Genomic DNA, 22,406 nt, shown 5'->3' on the forward strand with positions numbered 1-22,406 from the left:
ACATGGGTATGTCTAGTGCTGCCACCTGCAACCGACGCACATTTCCGTTGTTTGTTGCCATGCGTCACCCCTGCACGCTCTCCGCGGCACGCTGCGACCAACGACGCTGCCCGTTGTGGAAAGGGGGAGTGGTAAGGGGAACGGCTGCAGCGCAAGCAAGTCTGGTCAAGTTGCAGTGCACTTTCGGCGGCGACGATCAGTGTCATGAGCGAGGGCACGTTAGCTGGTGACAAGAAAGCTAACAGAGACCCTATTTGTTTGCTTGCCCCTCACCTGCACAGCAGCCTCCAAGAGCTAGCCGCCCTGCGGACCAGGTTTGTGCTTTGTTCTGGTCTGCGCTAGCGGACACTCGAACATCGTTTTTCGGAATTCGCGGGAGCCGCCGCTGGTCTGGGCATGACTCATACACCACCTTGGAGACCACCACCAGCGGACGAGACGGCTTGCCTCAGTTACTGTTGTGCAGCTACTGCGGCGTTTGCCATCGTGTGGCTCCTAGCTTTGTCTTGTCTATTGGTCTAACTTCGTGCACGTATTCTTGTTCGCCCAAAGAACTTATACCGCTTATACTGGAAGAATATGGCAAGAAAACTGGTCGAGGTTTCTGACGATTCCGCTTCATCGTCGAGCAGTGCCAACAGTGGCGGTACGTATTGTCATCAATTTGCATGCACGCTTTATTCTCCGATCACACGCACTGCAACATAGCCGCACCCCTCGGATCGCGCCGCGCTTTCTCCAGCACCTGGGCCGAAATGTCGGTGCACCTGCAGCGTTGTTTGTTTATTATGCATTATCGCTGCTTGCATTTTAATTCTTGTGCCATTTGCTTGTGCATGCACCTCGAAAAGAAGCAAGAACGCCCGCTTGATCTGCATCATTTTACCGCTTTGTTTACTGCCCCGCGCCTCTTTAACCCCTTGGCACGCTGCGTGCCGCGACCTGTTGCAACCGCGCATTGTGCACGGGTGGAAAGCCGGACATCTCGCGTGATGAACCTGGCGCCGGCTGCAACGTGAGTCAGTTCATTTCGGAGTTCACGCAGTTCATGCACCTTTTACTCCGGCGGCGCGTTATTTCACGGTCGGTCGAGTTCCTCTCGGGTGCGAGGGGGCGGGAAGTGAGGGTAACGGGCGAATTCGGAGGGCCGCCGCAGCCCGCTTTCGCGGACATGATGCAACATGCCCTTCCGTATATTCGTTCGATTGCGTATTAACGAACAATCGGGCCCTGCGTATTCCTGGAAGCGCAGGCGCCGCTGCCGCCTGTACTCCCGACCACCGCGTTATCCTTCATTTTATTTTTTTTCTCAGCATTGCTTGCGGCGATGTTTGATTGCGCGGCGGGAGTAGAGGAGGTGGTTTCTTTGTTTACTTTTGTTTTCTTTGCTTTCGGCGACGTGAGAGGAGTCATCGGAGCACGTGCTTTCTTTTTCTGTGGGGATGCGCTTGGTGCATGGATCCCTTGTCGAGGCCTTTGAAGATTTTTGGTTGGTTTTTGCTCCGAAGGGTAGACGGGTGGGGTGAGGTGGGGGGGAGGGTGAGACCTGTTTGTGCTACAGCGGCCGTTGTGGGAGGGGGTCAGGTGAGGTAAAGGTCTTGGTGCGACGCAAGCTCCGAGTTTGTGATATATCGCCGTGAACAGGTGGTCGAATTTGCTGGAGGCGTTATCGTTTTGGGCACTGCCGTTGTTTCTGCTACCCTTTGGCCTACGTCTACGTACAGTCAATTCCTTCCTGTCCACTTTGGACTGACATTCCCTGCAGACATCATTAGCTCAAATGTGATAATCCAATGTGCCATAATGCTCCTTGACATAAGAAATGTTTCACCCCCTCCCCCCCTTATTTTCAAATGTTCAACCACTTTCCAAGGCAATTAAATTCATTGTAGGAGTGCGAAGAAGTTTACACGTGTTCAAAAGTGAACGTGAATAGTGTTAACACTGTGGTTTTTAGAAAAGATGGTGTTAATGTCAGTAAAAACGCATGTGGTTGTGCGGGGGAGAGGAGAGGGAGGGTTAATATCTTGCTTTTGTTCATTTAGTGCATTCCCTTTTGCGACAAAAGTAATGATCACATTTTTGTGTTAACCTGCAGATGCAAGATCGAATAAGTTCTTTGCTTTTGTTTCGTCATGTTAATGTGCTGCTCATTATGCTTGCAACAAGCGAGCCAAGACTAGTATTCTCTCAAGTGCACCCCCCCCCCCCCCTGCATTGTTTACTCAGAAAGGAAGCTGTGAAACACATTCCAAAAGCCAAGGTTTTGTGGAAAGAGAGCAGGTTGTGGCAGTGATTCAGAGTCACGTTAGTGGTGATGAGCTTTCCATTGGCACTTCCACGAAAGGCGCCTGTCGCACTCGTATCCGTCGCATGGCATTGTGGAGTAAGTGTTTTGCAACACGAGCGCATGTCAAAAGGGCTGCAACTCTCTTGTGCCACTTTTTCCTGTAGTCTCTGCACATAGGTAGGGTTTGCTTTTGGGGGTGTGGTTTTCAGCTGACCTTTTGCCCCTTTGCTGCCTTCGTTAAAGCCCTGCAAGTTCTTGTTCATCTTTATTTCTATGTTTGGGCATCTTTTTGGTTTCCCATGAGTTGGCATTGAATAGTCGTTATTTGATGTTAAATAATTGTTGCATGGAAAGGCCGGATTGAATATTATTATTATTTACAAGGAATTCTGCTTAGCAGAGCAGTTGCTTATGTGATGGAATCTCATGCAAAAGTGTGTTGTGACAATTCAATAAGGCTTTCAGAATACTTAGGTATAGAACTGGGTTGAGGTTACTTGAGAGCATTTAGCAAGTGGGGCTGTGAAATGGGAAGCCCTAGGGGCTGTAAGAACCGTTTAATGCGGGGATGGCCAGCAGGCTTGCTCAAAGAAGCACAAAAAAAGAGTGCACTATGCTGTTCAGGTGCCTCAGCATAACCTGGGAATTCCAAGCCTTAATTCCTTTGTATGTTCTCACTGCCTTGCTGTAAATGACTGGTTTAGTTTCAAAGAACTTGTAATTTCATCAAAACTGTCTGCATTTTTTATTTGTGAAAACTAGCACAGTCATTCACATATTTATGCTTTATTGTACTCTGACTGCCTGACCATGGCCACAAGTATATTCAAATAGGGCTGCACTTCAACCGCTTCTTGTCTGTGCCAATAGTCTGCCTTCCGTATCTTGGCTAGCAAATCGACCTGTTTTGTGACACTTGCGAGTGTCAGGGTTGCCAATAACAGTTTCAGTGAATTACGGTTTTGATTCCTGGTTGTTCTAGTGACTGGCTTATGTGTGTGCGTCAGTGCTGCATATGTATTCAGATTTGCAACTTCAGTAAGATATTTCTTGCATAGTCTGTAGAAATACGCATGCATTATTATAAGATTATGAGAGATTTTTCTAGGTTCTCAACTGAAAAGCCCCGATACTTAAACTCGGTTTATTGTCAAGAGAGATGTAATGTATTACAGTAGTATTGCCTTTTGTTTTTCTGCTACACAAATTTAGTAACCTGGGCCCTTTAAAGTGCCCTGCTCGTCTCTTTTTTGTTATGCATTGATAATACTTATGTAGGTGTAGATGACTTGGCTATGCATAGGAGCATATGTCTTGAAGATGAGACATTTGTGCAAAGGATGTCTGATGGCCTTCTTGGTAATTGCAGATGCCAACGGAGGCAGATCAACTCCCACTGGCACACAACGACCATTTCTGCTGCCTCTGCAGACACAGATGAGCATTCCCCTCCCGCTGCTACGCAACACACCCACGCACGAGGAGACACGGGAGGAAGGCAGAGTGCTTCTCAGCTCTTTTGTGGACTACCAGGTGGCACAGCAAGGAGCCATGGACGCCGGAGCTGGCGGCGAGTCCATCGGGGACATGGTGTACAGTCACACCATCGACGAAGAAGACATTGGCACTCCGCACAGCCGCACCGAGGCCGAGGCCCTCCACCCCGTCTACCGCAACATGGGTCGTGAGCTGCGTGCTCTTGCCGACCGTTTTTCACAGAGCAGGGAACGCATACGTGTTCGACAGGAAGCTGACTCGCTGGACATCTCGAGCCTGACCCGAGATAACCTCATGACACTGATGCTCGAGCTCTTCGAAGACGGGTTCAGCCGTGAGAGACTCGTCACGTTTTTCTTCTTCTGCAGCGACCTCATCCTCAAGTCTGTCCGGTGCTCTGTGGGAGGGCTGCGATGGCAAGTGGTTGCCTGGGTGTGGGCTTTCCTGCGTGACCGCGTCTGCTGCTGGGTGCTCCAGCATGGTGGATGGGAAGCCGTGCTCACAAGCTACCTGCCCAAGTTGGCCATCACAGCCGCAGGCTTTGCTGTGTGCGTGGGTGTTCTATTTTACATTTGGAAGAACTGGTGAGCAGAGGAGCTGGCTCTTGAAAGCCTTTGGACATGTTATGCTCATTCTGCTGATGACACACAACTTTTCTTTTTGTTTCTTGCAGTTCTCGAATTGCTCATCTTTTGTCAAAACTGGCAGGAGATTTTTGTCGTACATTCAAACTGTCGGGAATGTGCCGTCGTTGATTGTTGCCACGGCTGTTATCGCATGCTGCCCCGTGGGCATAAACATTGACAAAGCGTTGGTGGACAGGCAGTCTTCCTTGTGCATCTCATCATTTGTTCTTTTGCACTGCCATGTTGACGTTCCTTGCATTAAGGAATGTTGTTATGCAGTCATTATTTATGTAGACACTTTGCCTGTTAGCATCGATACGCTGGCTGGTTTTGTCTCCCATTGAACTATGCTTCTGTGCCTTGGGCTGTGATAATGATATAGGTCCGGAGGCAAGATGGTTGCCTTTTCATAGGCCACTTCAAGAGTCACCCATGCTACTCTGGCTGATTTAATCAAAGCATCTACTGAAAATTGGTGCTGGAAAGAGAACTTTAGAACCCTGTCTGTTTCTGACTGAGGTGACCTACATTTTGACATTGAAGTGGGACAAAATTAGTGGTAATTTAATGTGTTGCACATCGTTTAAGTAGACACTGTTAAACTCTGAACAAGTGTGGCAAACAAACACCTCAGTTCATCAGAAGCAGCTTAGTCTTTCGTTCTTGCTTTTGTGCATCTCAGAATCTGATTTCTTTATCAAAAGTTTCAAGTAGTTGGAACTACCCTCAAAGTGTGACATGGGTGATGTACTGATGTGTGCCATTCCGGAAATTCCTTTTGTCCAAGGTTGGCAAGCGTGGTTCCTGGCCTTGTATGGCCCTTGTGTTGCTCACTGGACAAACCAGTACTTCCAGTGTTTGGTCCTTGTGTATTTGTCAGGTGTAATATATAAGATGCATCTTGTGCAGCATCATTATTATTATTTTTTTGTTCAGATCTCATGTTTTGCCACATTATTTGTAGCTATTCCTGTGTGTGCGCATTTTCTTGACACTGTCAGACTTGCAAAGCAGCAGACAGTGGTATCAATAACTGACTGAGGGTTCTCTCTTTTTGTAAAATGCATAGAACAGTGTTCAAGTTTTCTAGCTCTTTTGCTAACTCGCATCCCTCTTAATTGCGTGTTCTTACTAATTGCTTTGATTCATTGTGAAGGTAGATTTGTCAGTTTTTTACATACCTTCATTCTTGGCTCTTCTACAAGCATGTGTTGTACCAGGATATCTTCATTTTTCATTGCCTACCTTGTAGGCATTAATTTAAGTATTATTGCTCACATGCATTTCTGCATGTAGCATTCTTGGGGAAGGCTTATTTGACAGGGTTTCCCGCAGTGCAAATTGCCAGCAATAATGCAGGACACAGTTGTGCAGCTGTTGGTGTTGTGTGGCCATCTTTGGCGACATACTTTTCTTGTCTGAATTATCCCTTGATTATCTTTTAGGACTTAGCGTCTGCAGAAATCTAGCATCCACCAAGCACGTCAGTTCAGCATGCATATAAAGTATCCCACTTGCCTTGCCAATAATATGCCATTTTTCTAGTTGCGCACAATACAGTCTAAGTCAGGTTGTGGCCAAACCAATTTGCTCCAACAAAGCAGGTTTCTCAGCATGGGAACGAATTTTGCAATATGCATGCCTTGTCTAAGATGGGCTTGCAGACTAATCAGTGCCCCAGACATCTAAAGCTATTCCGATGTGCCCTTATATGCAAAAAGACAAGGAAACAAGAATTCCAGCTTGATTGTGGGGCTTAAGCTTTCACCTGAGTTATCTGTTTGTGACCTGGCCTTAACTAAGTACAAGCAACCACTGCATCAAAGTGCATTTACTGCCTGTAAGGGGCCAGAAGTCTTTTTACTGCAACAAAATTGGCGCAATGAAGCTGCTTGAGAGACAATCAGATTGCTGGCTGCAATTGAATTAGTCAAGCTAGTAGAGGTGATTGATTGAAGTGATCTACAGTTATGGATTGATCTCTGTGCAGTGTTTTGTTGGTTTCTTTGTGGTTTGACATCTGTTTGTAATGAGCTGCTATAACATCTGGGTGAATTGCAACAGTCACTTCTCTATGCCTGCAATGGGCTCAGTTCATTGCCTATCAATTCTTGCATACTGTTCTTTTTTCTTTTTTTTTCTAAAGAATGACGTTTTTCATTTGGCAGTGTTGCGAAGTTGAAAGAACAGTACTGTGCCTTCATCCATTTTTGAGCATTGCGTTAAATCTGTTGTTTTAAGTGTATGCTGCCCAGAGTTATGAGATTGGCTGTTTTCAACACTCCTTCTCAGCTCCGTATTATGCATTATTAAGAGGTCACACAGCTGCTCATTTTGAAAGAACGCTCGGGCTCTTGGAGATTGTTTCATGATGTAGGCCTTTCGTTACTTGCAACAGAAGCTTGCTAAAACATTAAGTGTTTCACACTGTCTTCATGTAATGTATTTTTATTTGTTTGCTTGAACACTCTTGTGGCTTAATTTACTTTTGTTTAGCTGTGATATGCAAAAGCGCTATCACTTCTAAACTTAGACTTGTAAACATTTTTGTTTACTCCTTTGGTTTTTGTAAGTTTTGCCCGAGCGCGGTGCTCCTAATGTACTTATCTCGTGCAGTAACTTTTGTGCTTAGCAAGCCCTTCTATATACACCTATGATTTTCCGGAACAAGTGTCTCTGTGGAAGCCTCGTTTATGTTCTCTTCGATCTTTCTTTTTTGCATGCATCCTTAACATGTTTTATATTTGGCAGCCTAAAGTAAAGGTCTTAATTGCGAATGTTTTTTTCATTTTATGAACATCTTCGATTCTCACAGCGGGTGAGAATGTGTTTTTAGCAGCACTGGAAATTCGTACTGCATTTGCTGAGTTGGTGTTGCGAGTGTTCCGAAGCCTTGCTAAATGAACAAGCAATATGTGTGCTGGTTGCGATAATAGTGTCGGTAACATCACCAAGTTCATGTACCATCTCATTTTTACTGACTGGAAAGGTTAGGTGCCTCTTGGATATGCGTACTGGTCATTTTCGCCCTTCCATTATCGGCAGATCGAATTATGAGACACTCATTTGAAGGGATACTAAAGGCAAACATTATGTAAATCTAAGGTGATCAAGTAGAGCCCTAAAATATGGAAAGCATCCCTTAACCAAGTAGAAAACATTAATGTAAAACACGATTTCATGCCACTACTGTCAAAACATTGTACCAGGTCTGAGTAGTTACAGACACTATTTGCAAACAGTAAAGTAACAAAATATTTATTTCATTTAAACTAAAAAGAAAATGCAGCTTGGTTAATTTTATTTTTCTTAGAAAATTGTCGATGCTATTCATTGAAAGCATTTTGTCAGTGCTCCCTGTTGAAGTACAGCACCCTATCTTTGTGGTCTACTTGCAGCCAGTGATGGCAATCAGCAGAGCATAAGCTTTGAGGTCGGAGACGCTTTCTCTGCGCTCCCGATCTTGTTTCCCGAGCAGCATTCTGGCAATGCCTCTACCTTTCCTTGCATCAATCACAGTAACGCAGGAAGTCTTTAGCTAGCTTGCTAGCTTACAGCGTTTTCATGCGATGAGCTTGTGATGGATCTAGTTTTCTTCTCAGAAATAGCCTTTTCAGTGTTTGTGCTTGCTGCATAGACATCTGAAGTATGCATTTCCACTTGGAACCACAAACACTGAAAAGGCTGTCTTTGAGTAGCAAAGAACTTTCATTGCATGAGAACAGTGCAAGATAGCTAAAGACTTGGTGTGCTACTGTGACTCACCCAAGAAATGCCTTTGTTAAACCTTTGTTATGCCACCTTCTTTCTGGCACTTTTTGTTTTGGTGCCTTCTTGCCATAAAAAAATATTTTGTGGCAATGTAACTTAATTTAGTGTAGTAATGTTGCGCTGTCTACTTTTTACCAGCCTGTGGGTCTTAAGTGGTTTTAAGCTCCTATTACATTTGTAAATTTTGTCATGACCTGATGACCTTGACCATGTGTTCTAGCTGCACTTTAAGCTAGAGTTTGAAAATTTGTTACTAACAGTAGTAGTAGTAGTAGTACAGTTGCTGGCTGATTATTTGGACTTCTCTAAGGAACTGTCATCTTCTTCACAAAACCTATGCATATAAGGTGGCTAAATTTCATATGCCATATGATGCGTTGCTTAATTTTTTGGACGTGAGCTGTGTTTGCGATGACACCAGGATGGTGTCCATAAATGAAGTTGGTGTGATTTAAGCTACTGCTGATACCCTTGCTTTCATTGGTGATGCACTTTTTCAGCTATGTGTGTGTTGTGCAGCCACTGTGAATACATCTCGTCACATTGACTCTGCACCTGAATGTCAAGAGAGCTTTAGAGTAGGGGATGCAAGTGAGTTGCGTATCCATGAACCCAAAGTCTGCTTAGGTTAGCCGAGGCCCAAGTGGCTGGCTTGTACAAGCAGAATGCAAGACCTTTGCCTCCCATAAACTAAAGGTCTCTAATATCTTCAGTCGCCAACACGGGACAGAGCAGCACTGGTTAGGCCTAACAGCCTAGGCATTGTTAAGCAGCACGACCATGACACAATGTCACCGCTGGCTGATGGCGTGGTGGTGGCAAGTTGTGATGGGAAGCTTGCCTTTGTGTTTACCCGAATGCTTCATCAGTGATCAGGCTTGAGATCATGTGCATGGTTTTGTACCGAAGACAATACTAAATGTGGCATTTGGCTTCATGTGTGACCGGCCTGTAGCTGCTGTGTGCGTGCCTGCCAAGTTTGTGTGCTTACTGGAAAGAAAGGGGTTAACTCGGGTGTAGGCAGAAAAATTGGAAGTGAATTTGAGCAAAACAACCTAAACTGCGGTTAAGCAGGTAGAGCTGCACGATGGGCGAACGTGAAACGCTTTCACAGCTTTCACCGTTGCAAAATTTCAAGCAGACATAATTTTACTGAAGCAGAAAGCTGAGCAAATATGAATGCATTTTCTGCGTGGCTGGTGCTTCAAGAACAAAATTTTTTCTCGAAATTATCTTTTTCTGACCATCGCGCGGGCCCATCCACGTCCTAAATATCTGTTGACAACTGTACAGCACTAGCAGTATTTCAATATCTATTACATTTACAAATCTATAACATTTTATTTCTTTTAATATACATAATGTAAACCATTCAGAATGGCCAAGTATTCGTTTTCAATTCTGACAGATGTGTTCCCTATGCATTAACTTTCCGTATGCAAGCCAGCTTTGTCAGGGATTACATTTGGACAGCAAAAATTAAGGTAGTTGCTTTGCGAGGAACTTGCAGAATGCTCTATGTATACGTTTATCAATTCTGTTTAATTGGTGGGACATTACTTTCGTGGGACATTCACTGGAAGTTGCTGCATCAACTTTATTTTCTGCTGCAACTGAGATGAATTCTTGGCAACACACTGTGGATATACTGTGTAACCTCCATGTTGTGTATGCAATTACATGTTTTTAAGAGCTTGTACGTGTACACTGTTGCGAGTATCGTCTGCCGGTAGTCTGGTGCATGAGCTGGGTTTTCGAGACGCAGTGGCCCACTGCTGGATGCTGCTACACTGCCAATTTTCATGTGTGGTGCATAGTTTTGATAACCTGTGTGAGGCCTTCTTTGGATGATGCCAAATGTTATTTTTTATATCCTCTTTAGTGTCTTCACAAATAAACAAACTTTTTGGCATCCGACTGGTGTGTCACTGACTCTCTAGCACTGCCTTGTAGTCTTGGGCCAGATTACTAGAGCATCTGATTGTTGTTTGCAATTTACGGGCACATTGGCTACGGTCTCATTGTGATGTTTGCCGCTGTATCGGCCATTCCTTAAGTGATGGTTTGTCAGAAAGGGAAATTTTGAGCGCAATTTAGCTCCGATTATCATGTCTCTATGCAAGGCAGTTAGGACAACCATGTTTATTCATTTGACTCCTCAGTTTGTTTGTTATTTGTACAATTAATGGCCATTTCTTTGTAGCTGTTAGGTATGCAGCAGAAGCCCTTGGTGCATATAGATCAAAGGAACATTTCAGCATTGTCCTTGGTCTTTCATACTGAGCAGTTACTGAAACACAATTATATGCACTTTCTCCATAAGAAAGATGCGTTACTTGCATTTGGGTTCATGCATACCAAAAGATAGGATAGTGCTATCTCTTGCTTGGATATTGCAGTTCACCTTTGACAAAAATAGTGCTAGTACACAGAAAAAGATGCCAATATATGCAGTTGGGAGCAGAAAAGGTACATCTGGGCGATACATAATAATGACCAAAGATAAAAACTACGTCTTTGATTCCAATATGACCATATACCCAAGTTTACTTGTCATTACTTTGGAGGCATAAGATCTTGATTAGTGTAGAAATATAGTGACTGTAAATTGCATCCGCTAAATTTCGTCTTTTTTATGCATACATAGTGATGGTAGCGGCCTTTCTTATCTCTAAATTGATTCTTTAATGCACTTGCCCTGCTGTTTTGTGCCATTAGCACCAATTGCTTGCATGATAAGAATGTGTATGCCGGCCTGAGTTGGAAAGGAGTGTAGAAGAACATTCAGGACATTTCAGTTCCCACATAGGGGCTTTCTTCGCAATGAATGTTCAAGCAAAGTTATGAATGGACAAGGTCACTCTTATTGTGGGAAACTTGTGCAGAAAGCAGTAACACAACTCTGCTGTCTTATAGATTTTTTTTACCATGGTCACTGCGATCAATGTTGTTTCCAACTCTTCAACAACTCTTCAACAAGCATCTGAATTTGCATCTGTCCCTGGGCAATCTATACTGAATGGCAATTGCCATTCAGTATAGTTGAAACATGGAATGTGAATGGACTTATCTACAGCTGCTCTTCACTGCAGCTTTTCTTTTTCTGAAGCTCTGTTTATTAGTACAACACTATGTAATGCACTGTGGCTAGGTTTCTTTAATTGGCTATATTTATCCACGTATGCGTACACAATTTCCTCATCTATGCTTTTATAAGGTCGCACAGAAGTAATGTCGTGCTGCTGTGTGAACACACAAGCAGAAGTTCTTTAACATACTTTCTGGTAGAGCAGATGGCTACCATTCTTTTCATGTTGCCGTATCACCGTCACATGGTGGGTAGGAACTGCTCTTAGATGAATGGTAACGATACCGCATCACATCAATGTGACACACCCCAGTTTACATTTAGCATATTATCGTATGCCACTGTGGAAATGCTTTATGTAAACTTAAACTGGTGCTGACATTGCTTTCAGCTCTGTGCGTTGGTGCAAGGGTTTGAGAGCCCTGTGTTCGCCAACACACAATCGCGTCTTCTTCATGCCATGTGCCAACCTTTTGCATGAATGGACTGGAGCGGTATTCTCGAGCTGTCATATTCAGGGATACCATCACTTTCATGAGATTTTGCTCAGCTTGGCACAGGAAGTCGTAGCACAGCACAGTATATGGTCGACAGCGATACTGGCACTTTGCGAAGCTCTTTGCACTGTGCCTGTTGGCAGCATACTTCAACATATCTTATGCAACACAATATCATATGAAAGTGATCATATCCCCAAAAGGGATAGCTCAACAATACCACCCCAGGTTACAAATACACTCCTATAGTTGGGACAGAAAAGCAAGCCTCGTGCAGTGGAACTGTTGAAACCGTGATCACTATTTGAAAAACTTGTTTAGGACTCCTTTTCTCCATTCTGCCATCCAGAGAAAACAAAAACCTTCATTGGTAATTAAGCACTATGGCTAGCTCTGCCCCTGTCAATAGGGTGTGTTAAAATAAAGATCCCTTACTAAGCAAACAATTTTCTAAGGGTGACAGCTCTGTCTCAAAGTATCATTGTCTGGTGTGTAATGCAGTACATGCCCATAGAAAGTTATTGCATTTACACAGGTGTGGTGTTTGATGCAGGAGCTACTGAGCCATGCAGTACTGTTATATTTATGTGAGCACAGCTATAGATATCATTATTTCGCAAAAATATGTTTGTCATCCTCTGTGGATGACTCGTCACTGATGTCATAGGAATGGTAATGTCAGTGAGAGAGAAAGCCTGCGGTTCCAGAGGGATTGGCAACAAATGATATGTGATTGCTATCTGACAATCTGTCTCATGAATTTCAGATCCAGCCATGCAATTTCAGCCCACGATGAAAACAAAATGTGTTACTTTGTATGACAACATTTAGCAGAAAATTAACAGAATGATTTGTCTTGTGCATTGATGTTGGCTTTCAACAGCAGTTGTGCCACTGGATTCTATCATAGCTGTAATATTGTGGTACACTAGGTAACTGACCTGTGCTGCATAGTGCAATGGGTGTGGTCATAGTTACTGTCTATATTAAAACTGGCTGCAATGCCATAGTGTTGTCATATCACCATGTTTTGCAGTCTTCCTGGAAGTTGGTAGGCAGTTAATTGCTGAAAACCCAAATTCCCATAAAGTTCATTTCATTTATCTTCGAAAGAAAGCATCAAATTGGTGGACGTACATATCGCAAAGCGGGCACGAAAAGTATGATGAGAAAACCGGTTGAGCATAATTACATGGGAATGTGATGTGCATTCACTATGCAGCAAGTTTCTTAAGTGTGGTGCAGTCCCCAATCTGCATTATGAAGCCTGAATTTAGCCACTCTTAGAAATGCTGATGAACAGAGAAACACAGCAATGCATTCTTTTCATTTTTGACTTGTTTGCATTTGAACTTAAGCCAAATGTACGTTCAGAATTTTCAGATATGTCGTGAGCAGGCAAGTATAGCTCTTATGTGGCACTTCTGCATTTGCAGCGGGCAACCTGTGCCCAGTGAAACATGGAGCTCAGTGCAAGCCATTGCCAAGGAGCTCGCTGCCACTTGGGACGAGGATGTAAAATGGGAGGCGGTAGCTGACCTCTTTCGCTTCTTGCGAAATGCTTTCGCTGGTTCCCCCGAAAATGCAGCCACTGCAACCAGGTACGTTCTTATCCATTGCATTTAAGCAGCTAACTCTTTGGTTTATATACAGGGGCACTAGTGGTGCTGCTAATGACTACAAGACCCTCACTGCAAAACCTGCAAATCAGAATTCCAGCATGGTGAAAACTCATTCACCATGGCAGCATGGACTATCCTTCAGATCAATATTAGATGCAGCGCTGGCTTTTTTTTTTTTTACTGCAAGGTAATCACATGTGCCTTGTGCGATTATGTTCACTCATGCTTGTCACTGTTGCACATAATCTCCACATCCACATTAAACATGCTCGTACACCGCTGTATGTCTTGAAGACAGACCCTGCTGCGATGATGAAGGAGTTTTCACTGAAGTTGACATAAAGGATCAATTCTAGTCAGTAAGTCTGGATGTATCCTGGGACCCTATCTTGTAGCGAGACTTTTTTCAATGCTGATGCCTTTTTGCATTCGTGAGTGGGGACCTGAGTGGTGACCACTCACAAATGCCAAAAACACAGAAAGGCATAAGTATTGAAAAAAGGCATTGCTAAGAAATATCATACCTGCTTTGTGTGGGTTTTTTTCTTCATATTGGCTGACTCTCCTTGGGACAAACATAAAGGGACTGTGAAAACATGTTTATCTTATCAGTATTTAATCCTAGCAGAAGTGTATATAAGTATAAGCTATAACCTGTTCAGCTCTGCAGACTCTCCTGACCATGTAATACCCAGCACATCTTATTTAACTGTGCAGCCAATTCTCCCCTTTAAACGTAGTTAGAATTGGACACTATAGTTAAAACTAAATTTATGGATAAACACCAAGGCATTGTAGCTAGATTTTTTGTTGGATCCTTGTGCATTTAGTTCAAATCCTGACTTTTAGGTTGTCTATGGGTTGATATGGTGATGGTTGCATTAAAGGCATCAAGGGAGTCTACTTTAGGGTGCTATAATATGGCATATCTTCATGTTAAATGCCAGTCCGATACCATATATGCCATGTCATTTGTTTCAGGAATGATCTGCTAATGCAAAGCCTAAAGACTCTGGTAAAGGGCCTCTGTGAGCTTCATATCAAGGATGCATCCCATGCTGGTTTGTAATCTTCAGCTTTATTCCTGTGGCAGTTTTGGTAACTGCAATAGCTCTTGTATATCCTCGTCAGACCTCATGGTCACCGCTGTGCACATTGGCATTTGTTATTTTAAAAATTGAAATGATAATCATGGGTGAACAAAATGTTTCTGTAATTGGAAGCCAGTACATAAGGCACTATTTATCAGTATACTTTATTCATCTTGTTGCCAATGATTTTCAAGAAAATTGATACCACTCCATGTGAGACCATGGTGTCATTAATAACTATGAAAAATCATAAGTCATTCCACTCTGTGAAGGTGGTTGACCAGCAAAGCTGTTTAGCACATGACACGGAGGTGACACACAATTTTGAACAATGGTACAAACTAATTCATTGTCTTGATGGGTGGTCATTGTGACGAAAGGCACGCACACTCATTTATTGCCTTGATCGGTGGTCATTATTTCACTCGCGACTGCAATCACATTCTTTCATAATGTCAAATTGATGCACGTACGCCGCTGGGCGGTCGGTTGGGCCGGATCAGTATGGCATCGCTAGGGATATGTCTGCAACACGGAATGTGTAAACCGCTCCCTTTTTGGTACCGACACATACACGTTGAAATCACTGAAAATGACCATAGGGGTAGTGTCATCACAGCTAATACATGCAAACTGAGTAGCCATGAACCTTACAGAAATGCAAGTCATTGCATTTTTTGCTTGCTTACAGGGATATGAGCCTTACGGGGATGTGAGCCTTACGGGGGTATGAGCCTTACGGGGGTATGAGCCATTGCTCACGGGGTTATGAGCCATTGATGATGACAGTTTTTGACATGCTGTTCTATATGTTGTATGCGTGACTGGAAAGAATTTAAGCACTTTTCGCTTCACTTTGCTGAGTGCTTGTAGCCTCTGCCATATGGAGCTATGAGCCATTGCATTTTTTGCTTGCTTATGGGAGCATGAATGCTTTAGGGGGGTTTGAGCCATTGATGATGATAGTTTTTGTTCATGGAGAACAAAAATGCACGGAACGCTAGTCATATACGGCTTCACTGTAAAACACTCATGTAGTGTGCCCAACATGCCAAAAAGTTACACTGCAGTCTGGAACGAGATTGTATACCCAATGAAGGCCACACAACATTATGCTTTATCTGTGTCTTTAGGCAAACATTAGAGAGAGGGTTCTACCTGAACAAAACATGAGAGACGTAACTTTGTCCATGCACATGGACATGCTGCAGTCAAGATGTACCTGTGCAAGTTGACCAAATGAAGGGTTTTTCAGGCTCATAATAGACTAGTTGCGCTGTGTCACTAACTCTCTTTAGGTCTAAATAGGATAAGCATGTGGTAGCACAATTCAAAACGGTAACATGAATCCAAAGAAAACATCTTGGAGATATTGTAGGCAAAACTGGAGGAATTGCAACTTCCAATCTAGAATTGATATTTGTATTAGCTTTTCTTGTCTTGCACATAATTAGCTTTGTAGCATATAGTTTCTTCATAAAAGTGTCTACACATATAAAAGCTTGTTCTTACAAGTCATACGTTTTGGAGCAGCCTGAATGGTAATCTTTCTTTTTGCTGCTTTCTGTGTACTTCGTTATAAAGGCACATGATAGTCGTGATTGCTTCATCAGAATTGAGGGCGCAAGTCGGGTCACTGCGGCTTTCCATCTAAGATTGAGATTTTTACTTGCATTTCTTTGTTTTGCATATAGTTAGCTCTATATCATTTACTTCTTCCAAACTGTCTGCACATATAAATGCTTGATGCTAAAAGTGATACTATTGAAGCACTGATCATAAAGGTGCATGCATGATAGTCATTGTTGTTTGGTGAAATAACATTTTTAAAGGAATTGGACATAATAATCATGAAACAATAGACATCACCGAAAGGTGAGACCTAATTGTTTGGTTTTTGCAGTCTTAGCCTTATTTCCCTTTTTTTGAAATTCTGACATACCTGCTTATTTGAGGAAGTTTGTGTATCCTTTTTAAAAAAAACATGTTTATTTTTTTTTAAAATAAATACTGGCATCTAAAGCATTGAAGTTATGGTAGCCTGTCTTTTTTCCTCAAAACTTTACGTTTTCCAAATATGATACATGCAGTCCGTGTGCTATTTTTTAAAAATAAATACTGGCATCTAAAAGCATTGCAGTTATGGTAGCCTGTCTTTTTTCCTCAAAGCTTTACGTTTTCCAAATATTATACATGCAGTCCGTGTGCACAAGTTCCCATTAAAGGCCAAGGCCACAGCTTGCCAGCATTAAATGTGGCTTTTTCGCAGCTTGTCCACAGCGAACTGGTGATGATTTTCTACTCTGATCTCACTTGCCCAAAATTGTATTGATCGGTGCTTGCCAAAGCAGACACATTTCAAAAGCATATGTGTCAGCCATTCACAAGACACGAGGTCAATGTGTTTCTGCCAAGATGAGTGGAAGAATAGTTCAGTCAGCAACATTCATATTTAGCGTGACTCTCCGACCAAATCAAGCCTCGGAAATGGTTCCCTAAAGTTACTGACCAAGGTTTAAAGATAATGAAATATGAGGAAAGCTGTTTACTCTCAAAGCTCATTAACTAACTTTGATTGATAAGCTTAGTTATCAGCACCCATGTAACAATGTCATTGCTTGTTCTCGCATCTTATTTTTTTCTTTTCAGAGTGTGTGGTTGGGCTTAGATGCAGTTTACAGTGCCTGGGTAACCTTGTGTGTAGTCACCAGTCCAGTGAGAACCTTGTGTGGGAATTGCTGATGGCCCAGGAATCCCAAATGTAAGAATGGCTGTTTGTGCTTACCTGTGGTCAATTGTTTGTCCATTCAAAGCAAAATAGGATGTGTGGTTGGCATGGAAATAACATATTAACTCGTGGCCATTCAGTTTGTGTGGTCCCGATACTGGCGCGTCACAACCTTTGCTGTCTGTCCCATGTCATAACAGCAAAATGTGTTTTTGACCCACCAATGAGTTGTGCACCTTGCAACCTAAGGGAGATGACGTAGCCAGACAGCCAATCAGAAGCTACAGTATTCTTATGATGCAGTGATTTTTTTCAGAGATATTGCTTGAACACTATAGAAGCACCTGCATGGCTGCACAGGGACAACACCCACGATGGTTTATTAGTGACCCATGCTGCACTGAAAGTGTTAATAACTGTGGGCTTTTATTCTTAACAGCATTTTGCAAAATGCACTTTTCTGAACAGCTTCTGTTAGCCAGTAAAGCATCATCAGAACCTGCAAATTTGTTGATGAGGTTTAAGCAGCTATTTTTTACTTGCAGTAATATTAACAGGGTGTCTACCAACAGGGAAAACCGGGAATTCTCAGAGATCTTGAGTAGTCTGGAAAAAATCAGGGAATTTGTGCCTCTATCAGGGAAAACTATCTGTAATTTTATTGAAAGGGTTGAAAGTCGCGGTAATGCTGGCTCGAGTAACAGACAGGAATCGTAATGATTCGTCTTTGACGCCCTGTCGTCGGCTGGAGGAGTTGCCAGTGTACAGTCAACGACCGACTTTCCGGATTCCCGATAATTTGGATGGCTTCGCGGCACCACCAATGTATCAGAACGTCCGAAATTTCGGACGCGAGAACTTTTCGCCGACAGATTTTCCGGACGTTTTGCCGTGACCGCAGGTCCGAAACTGCATTAATGAAAGCCATCACCGCTGCCATTTTGATTACCTCGTCGCCTCGAACCGGCGTTCTCGCAAGCAGATCCACTGGTAGCGCTAGGCCTAGGTGCTTCGTCGTTCGCTGTGAAGCTTCTTGCCGTTGGGTGCCGTGTTTTTTTATTGAAAGAGTTCGCTGCTGTCAGCAATGGCACGAACTCCGCCTCTATGGTCCTCGCGATTGGCTTAGAAGCTTGGAAAGCACGGTGCGTTGCATAATGCCGGTTCCTGAAAGTCAGCTTCGCCTTTATACAGAAATGTTACGTGGTGAAGCATACGCAAACGTATTGCAGTGAAGCATAACAAGCTTTGAAAGGGGCTATTGCCACGGGACACAGTATGTATTCCTTAATTATACACGCGTGTATCCGGTATTTCCTGTCACAGTACGAGCATCGATATGCCTAATACGTGTACGGAAAGGCCTTCAGAACGTTTTCGAATGTGCATGTGGCGGTTTGAGCCCCTAAGGGCAGTAAATGACATGCATTTATTTTTTCCAACTGACCGATCTTTCGGACGTTTTCGCGGCCCCTAGGAAGTTCGAAAAATCGGGCGTGGATTGTGGAACTGACGAAGATATTTCAAATGGGCCGTGGGGCGAACGAGTTGCAGAAGGAGGACAAGAACAAAAAGGACCTACGCATTGTGGAATGAACGGGAAAGGAAGCTTGCTGCCGCTGTTTTGAAGGAGCTTGAGCTCAAAAAACAAAGTGTTGGCTGATGCCTAGATGCAGGTGTCCCTCATCCAAACCAAAATGAACTCTTTAAAGCCGTGAAACACAACACTGAGGCGTTGTGCGCGGGCTGAGAGTATATCAAAACAGTTGAGGTTGACTTACGAGCTGTCAAGAGAGAATCTAAATTGTGACAAAGTTCGGGCCTCATACCAATGAGCTTGCTATCAGTTGATATGAATGGCTCATATTCGAAAATATTTGCTTCTTTATGCATCTACTTTTTATTCGTGTTTGAGAATGTCCGACTCCATTTGCAATTTTTTTAATACACTTGCTGTGCATTTTACTAACCCCTCCTTTCTATTCTCTTTTTGAATAACATAAGAACACTACTTCTTAGTATTCAAATTGTATTAAGTCGTTTTTTTTTTTCCATATGCTTACTAGAGAGTGACAGCATCGGGCGATATGGTTTCAGCCCATCTTGACATAAAACATAGTTCTGCATCACTCAGGGAATTTTGCAAAGTTACTCAGGGAAAACCTGGAAAACTCGGGGAATTTGGAAATGTCAACTTGGCAGACACCCTAAATATATTACCTCACTTTTTCTTTAGCATTTCGCAAACACATCAAAGTTGTAGTACTTCTTTTTAGGCATCACATCATAGAATGTACGGGGCCATACATGTTTAGCAAGGAATATTATTCAAGCCAGCACAGCTTCGACATTGCCACAGTTTTGCGGGGAAAATGTGGCTGATGCCACACTCTAGGCAGGCTTCTATTGTTAAAAGATAAGTCTGTAGACTTTCCATATAAACTGGTGCTAGTTATTAATTATTATTATTAATTAATATTAATTTGCTATCTCTCCTACCAGTGAATGGCCTTGTACAATCTCATTTATTTATTTATTCACTACCCACAGGCGCCAAAAGGCATTACAGTGGGGGGAAAGGTTTAACAGAACAGGTATAAATTTTCACAAAATATTTTTTTTTTACCCGACGTGAGAAAAAACAACAAAAGTTCAACAGAACTTACAGAATTTTCAAAACACGGTAACTTATACATGGGCAAATTCAATCTAAAGGTAAAAAGAAATGGGCTAGTTGAGTCACTTCAACAGGGCAAAAAATACATCATTTGACACGACGTTGACGACACTGGCAGGTAACCTATTCCATTCCTGTATAGTTCTTGGAAAAAATGTCTTCTTATACAGTTCTGTCTTGCATGGAACTTCTCGTACCTTTAGCGCATGATCCACGCGTTGTGATCGGTAATGAGGCGGCATTATGTATTTGTCCCTTTCTATACCAATTGTACCGTAGAATATGGCATGGAAAAGTTTCAGTCGCAGCCTTCTGCGTCGTACCTCCAAGGTATCCCATTTAAACTCTTCCTTAGCACTCGTAACGCTGAAATTAACTTTGTATTGACCTGACACGTACCGCACACCTAAATTCTGTACCCTCTCAAGTTTATTAATGTCACGTGCCGTCGGAGGGTCCCAAACTACACAGCCGTACTCAAGGACGGACTTTACGTACGTCTTGTACAGCAGCTCTCGTGTAGACGTGCTGAATGCTCTGGAGTTCCTACGAAGAAAACCTAACATTTTCCCTGCCTTAGCGGTTACATAGTTAACCTGTTTCTGCCATGATAATTCTGGGGTGTACCAAACACCCAGGTATTTAAACTGTGTTACTTTAGCTATTAAATTGTTATTCAAGGTGTAAGAGAAATTTATAGGGTTCTTCTTTCGAGTAAATGTCATGTTGACTGTTTTGGTTAGGTTTATCTGCATGCGCCACTTAGTGCACCATTCACTAATTAGATTGAGGTCTTCCTGAATCAGACTGGCATCATCCATGTTGTTAGTCACCCTATATAACAAGCAGTCATCTGCAAAAAGCCTTAGCTGCGAAGTAAGGCCTTCGCCAATATCATTTATATACAATAAAAAAAGTAAAGGCCCCAGGACGGAGCCCTGGGGTACACCGGATGTAACTGCTTGCGGGCGCGACTGAACCCCGTTTACGACCACGACCTGCCGGCGCAGGGTAAGATATTAAGCCTTCTGGTAAAGCCTTCTGTTCTGCGTAGTAACATGCTAACTGAGTTAGCCGACTAGGTGCAAGAAGATGACTGGAATCAGGAAACATACTGGGGGGCGCAGTGAAGAGCAGGCTAGCTAAGCAATGCAAAACAAAAAAGCAAAGGACACATAGTGACGCTGCCTTAATGTTCATGCAGTAGCTCCTTGTTGTTATGGCACCTGCTCAGATCCAGTTAATTTTTTATTGGGACAGATGAACTATGCTGCGTTCTAAAGGAGTCACAGACTAGACTTAGCAAGCTTCGAGAACTTCTGCTCGGACACAATTGCCTAAATTCGAGAACGTACTTCAAAATCCGAGGTGCTCACTGACATACTGATGTTAGGGGTTCAGCGTGAAACTTATGAAATGGAATTTCGATCTTTGTTTTCTCTTTTGATAATCAACCTACTACCTAAGAGGCAAGCACATGCATGCGATATTCAAGTGACGTGAAAGGCACTCTGTCGCGGTGCGGGGCAACCACATCGATGTGCCATCACGACATGAAGTAGCAACAAAGTTTCATAATTATGCATTGAATTAAAAAATTACAGATGGGCTGCAAGATAAATGTTTTACTGTATCTAGTTTTAACCCTTTGAGCATCATGATGTACTGGTACATTTCCACGTTTCTGTCCTGCCACATTCATTTTGACATTCATTTTGTCTGATATGAATGTAAGGACCACACATAAAGAGCATTCGCCATTGTGCATGTCATTTTTCTATTTGTGCACAGCCAAGGATAAGCCCTTGTGTTCGTTTTTTAATATCCTAGAAAACAAAAACTACACTGGGGGTTCATCACCTCCAAGAATGTATGACACTGAAAGGGTTAATATACCGTCATCACCAGCAAAAAAAAAGCTTTCCACCTCGCCAGCATTAAATGTGGTGATGCCATCTGGTAAATACAAACAAAAACAATTTCGCCGCTCTCGGTGGAATCTGAGGCCTAACAGCACGTAAACACACAGCTGATCACAATAATCACGACAAAAGGTCATACAATATGTTGTCTTCAGCATGAGTTGGGACTAAGCGAAGGCTGATTTTACTGTTTGTCTTGCTGTCCAACAAGGAGCCAGTAGCGAGAGCAAAATCAGATCAAAGTGGCATACTTGGGTAGTTGTTAGGCAATCATGAGTAACTGGTGGAATGCCATGCAGACTTCCATGAGAAAAGTTAAATTTTTTGGGCTGGCCAGAAACTTGGGCCTCGACCTCGAGCGCGCCTTCGATAATATAAGGCACTCCACCATCCTTCAGCGCATCTCCTTGCTCAACCTTGGAGAACGCACTTACAACTACGTAAGTGACTTTCTATCCAATCGGAAGGCCTTCCTGTCGGTCGGAGACATTCGATCGGAGGAACTCTCCCTCGGCAGCACGGGCACACCACAAGGCTCTGTCATTTCCCCAATACTGTTTAATCTGGTTATGATTGGATTAGCCCAAGAACTACAAAAAC

General features: G+C 43.0%; 2 protein-coding genes across 4 annotated transcripts in view; both read left to right on the plus strand.

Annotated features, from left to right (window-relative positions):
• The first annotated feature begins 59 nt into the window (after positions 1–59).
• The window catches only part of LOC139060037 (ataxin-10), a 47,057-nt gene continuing 24,710 nt past the window's right edge, over positions 60–22,406 (plus strand). Inside the window, exons 1-4 of one of the 2 annotated variants that reach the window (XM_070538762.1) lie at positions 60–314; positions 13,206–13,370; positions 14,373–14,452; positions 17,132–17,243. In XM_070538762.1, the coding sequence (XP_070394863.1) occupies positions 205–314; positions 13,206–13,370; positions 14,373–14,452; positions 17,132–17,243 (467 nt within the window). In that variant the 5' untranslated portion in view covers positions 60–204. The remainder of the gene's footprint in view (positions 315–13,205; positions 13,371–14,372; positions 14,453–17,131; positions 17,244–22,406) is intronic. The other variant, XM_070538761.1, reaches the window with a different exon arrangement.
• LOC139060038 (apoptosis regulator BAX-like) lies at positions 311–10,101 on the plus strand. 2 transcript variants are annotated; one of them, XM_070538763.1, is made up of 2 exons: positions 311–646; positions 3,660–10,101. In XM_070538763.1, the coding sequence occupies exons 1-2, from the start codon at positions 580–582 to the stop codon at positions 4,373–4,375; spliced, it is 783 nt and encodes a 260-aa protein (XP_070394864.1). In that variant the 5' UTR covers positions 311–579; the 3' UTR covers positions 4,376–10,101. The 2 variants fall into 2 exon arrangements, with proteins under 2 accessions (XP_070394864.1, XP_070394865.1); XM_070538764.1 differs by lacking the exon at positions 311–646 and adding an exon at positions 1,336–1,489.

Source organism: Dermacentor albipictus, chromosome 5 (assembly GCF_038994185.2).
Source record: "Dermacentor albipictus isolate Rhodes 1998 colony chromosome 5, USDA_Dalb.pri_finalv2, whole genome shotgun sequence".
Lineage (NCBI taxonomy): Eukaryota > Metazoa > Arthropoda > Arachnida > Ixodida > Ixodidae > Dermacentor > Dermacentor albipictus.

What these genes read in the sequence shown, in the direction of transcription:
- LOC139060038 (XM_070538763.1), top strand. Translation starts at nt 580, where the DNA reads ATGGCAAGAAAACTGGTCGAGGTTTCTGACGATTCCGCTTCATCGTCG. An exon ending in GAGCAGTGCCAACAGTGGCG is followed by an intron (nt 647 to 3,659) that starts GTACGTATTGTC and finishes TGGTAATTGCAG; the next exon opens with ATGCCAACGGAGGCAGATCA.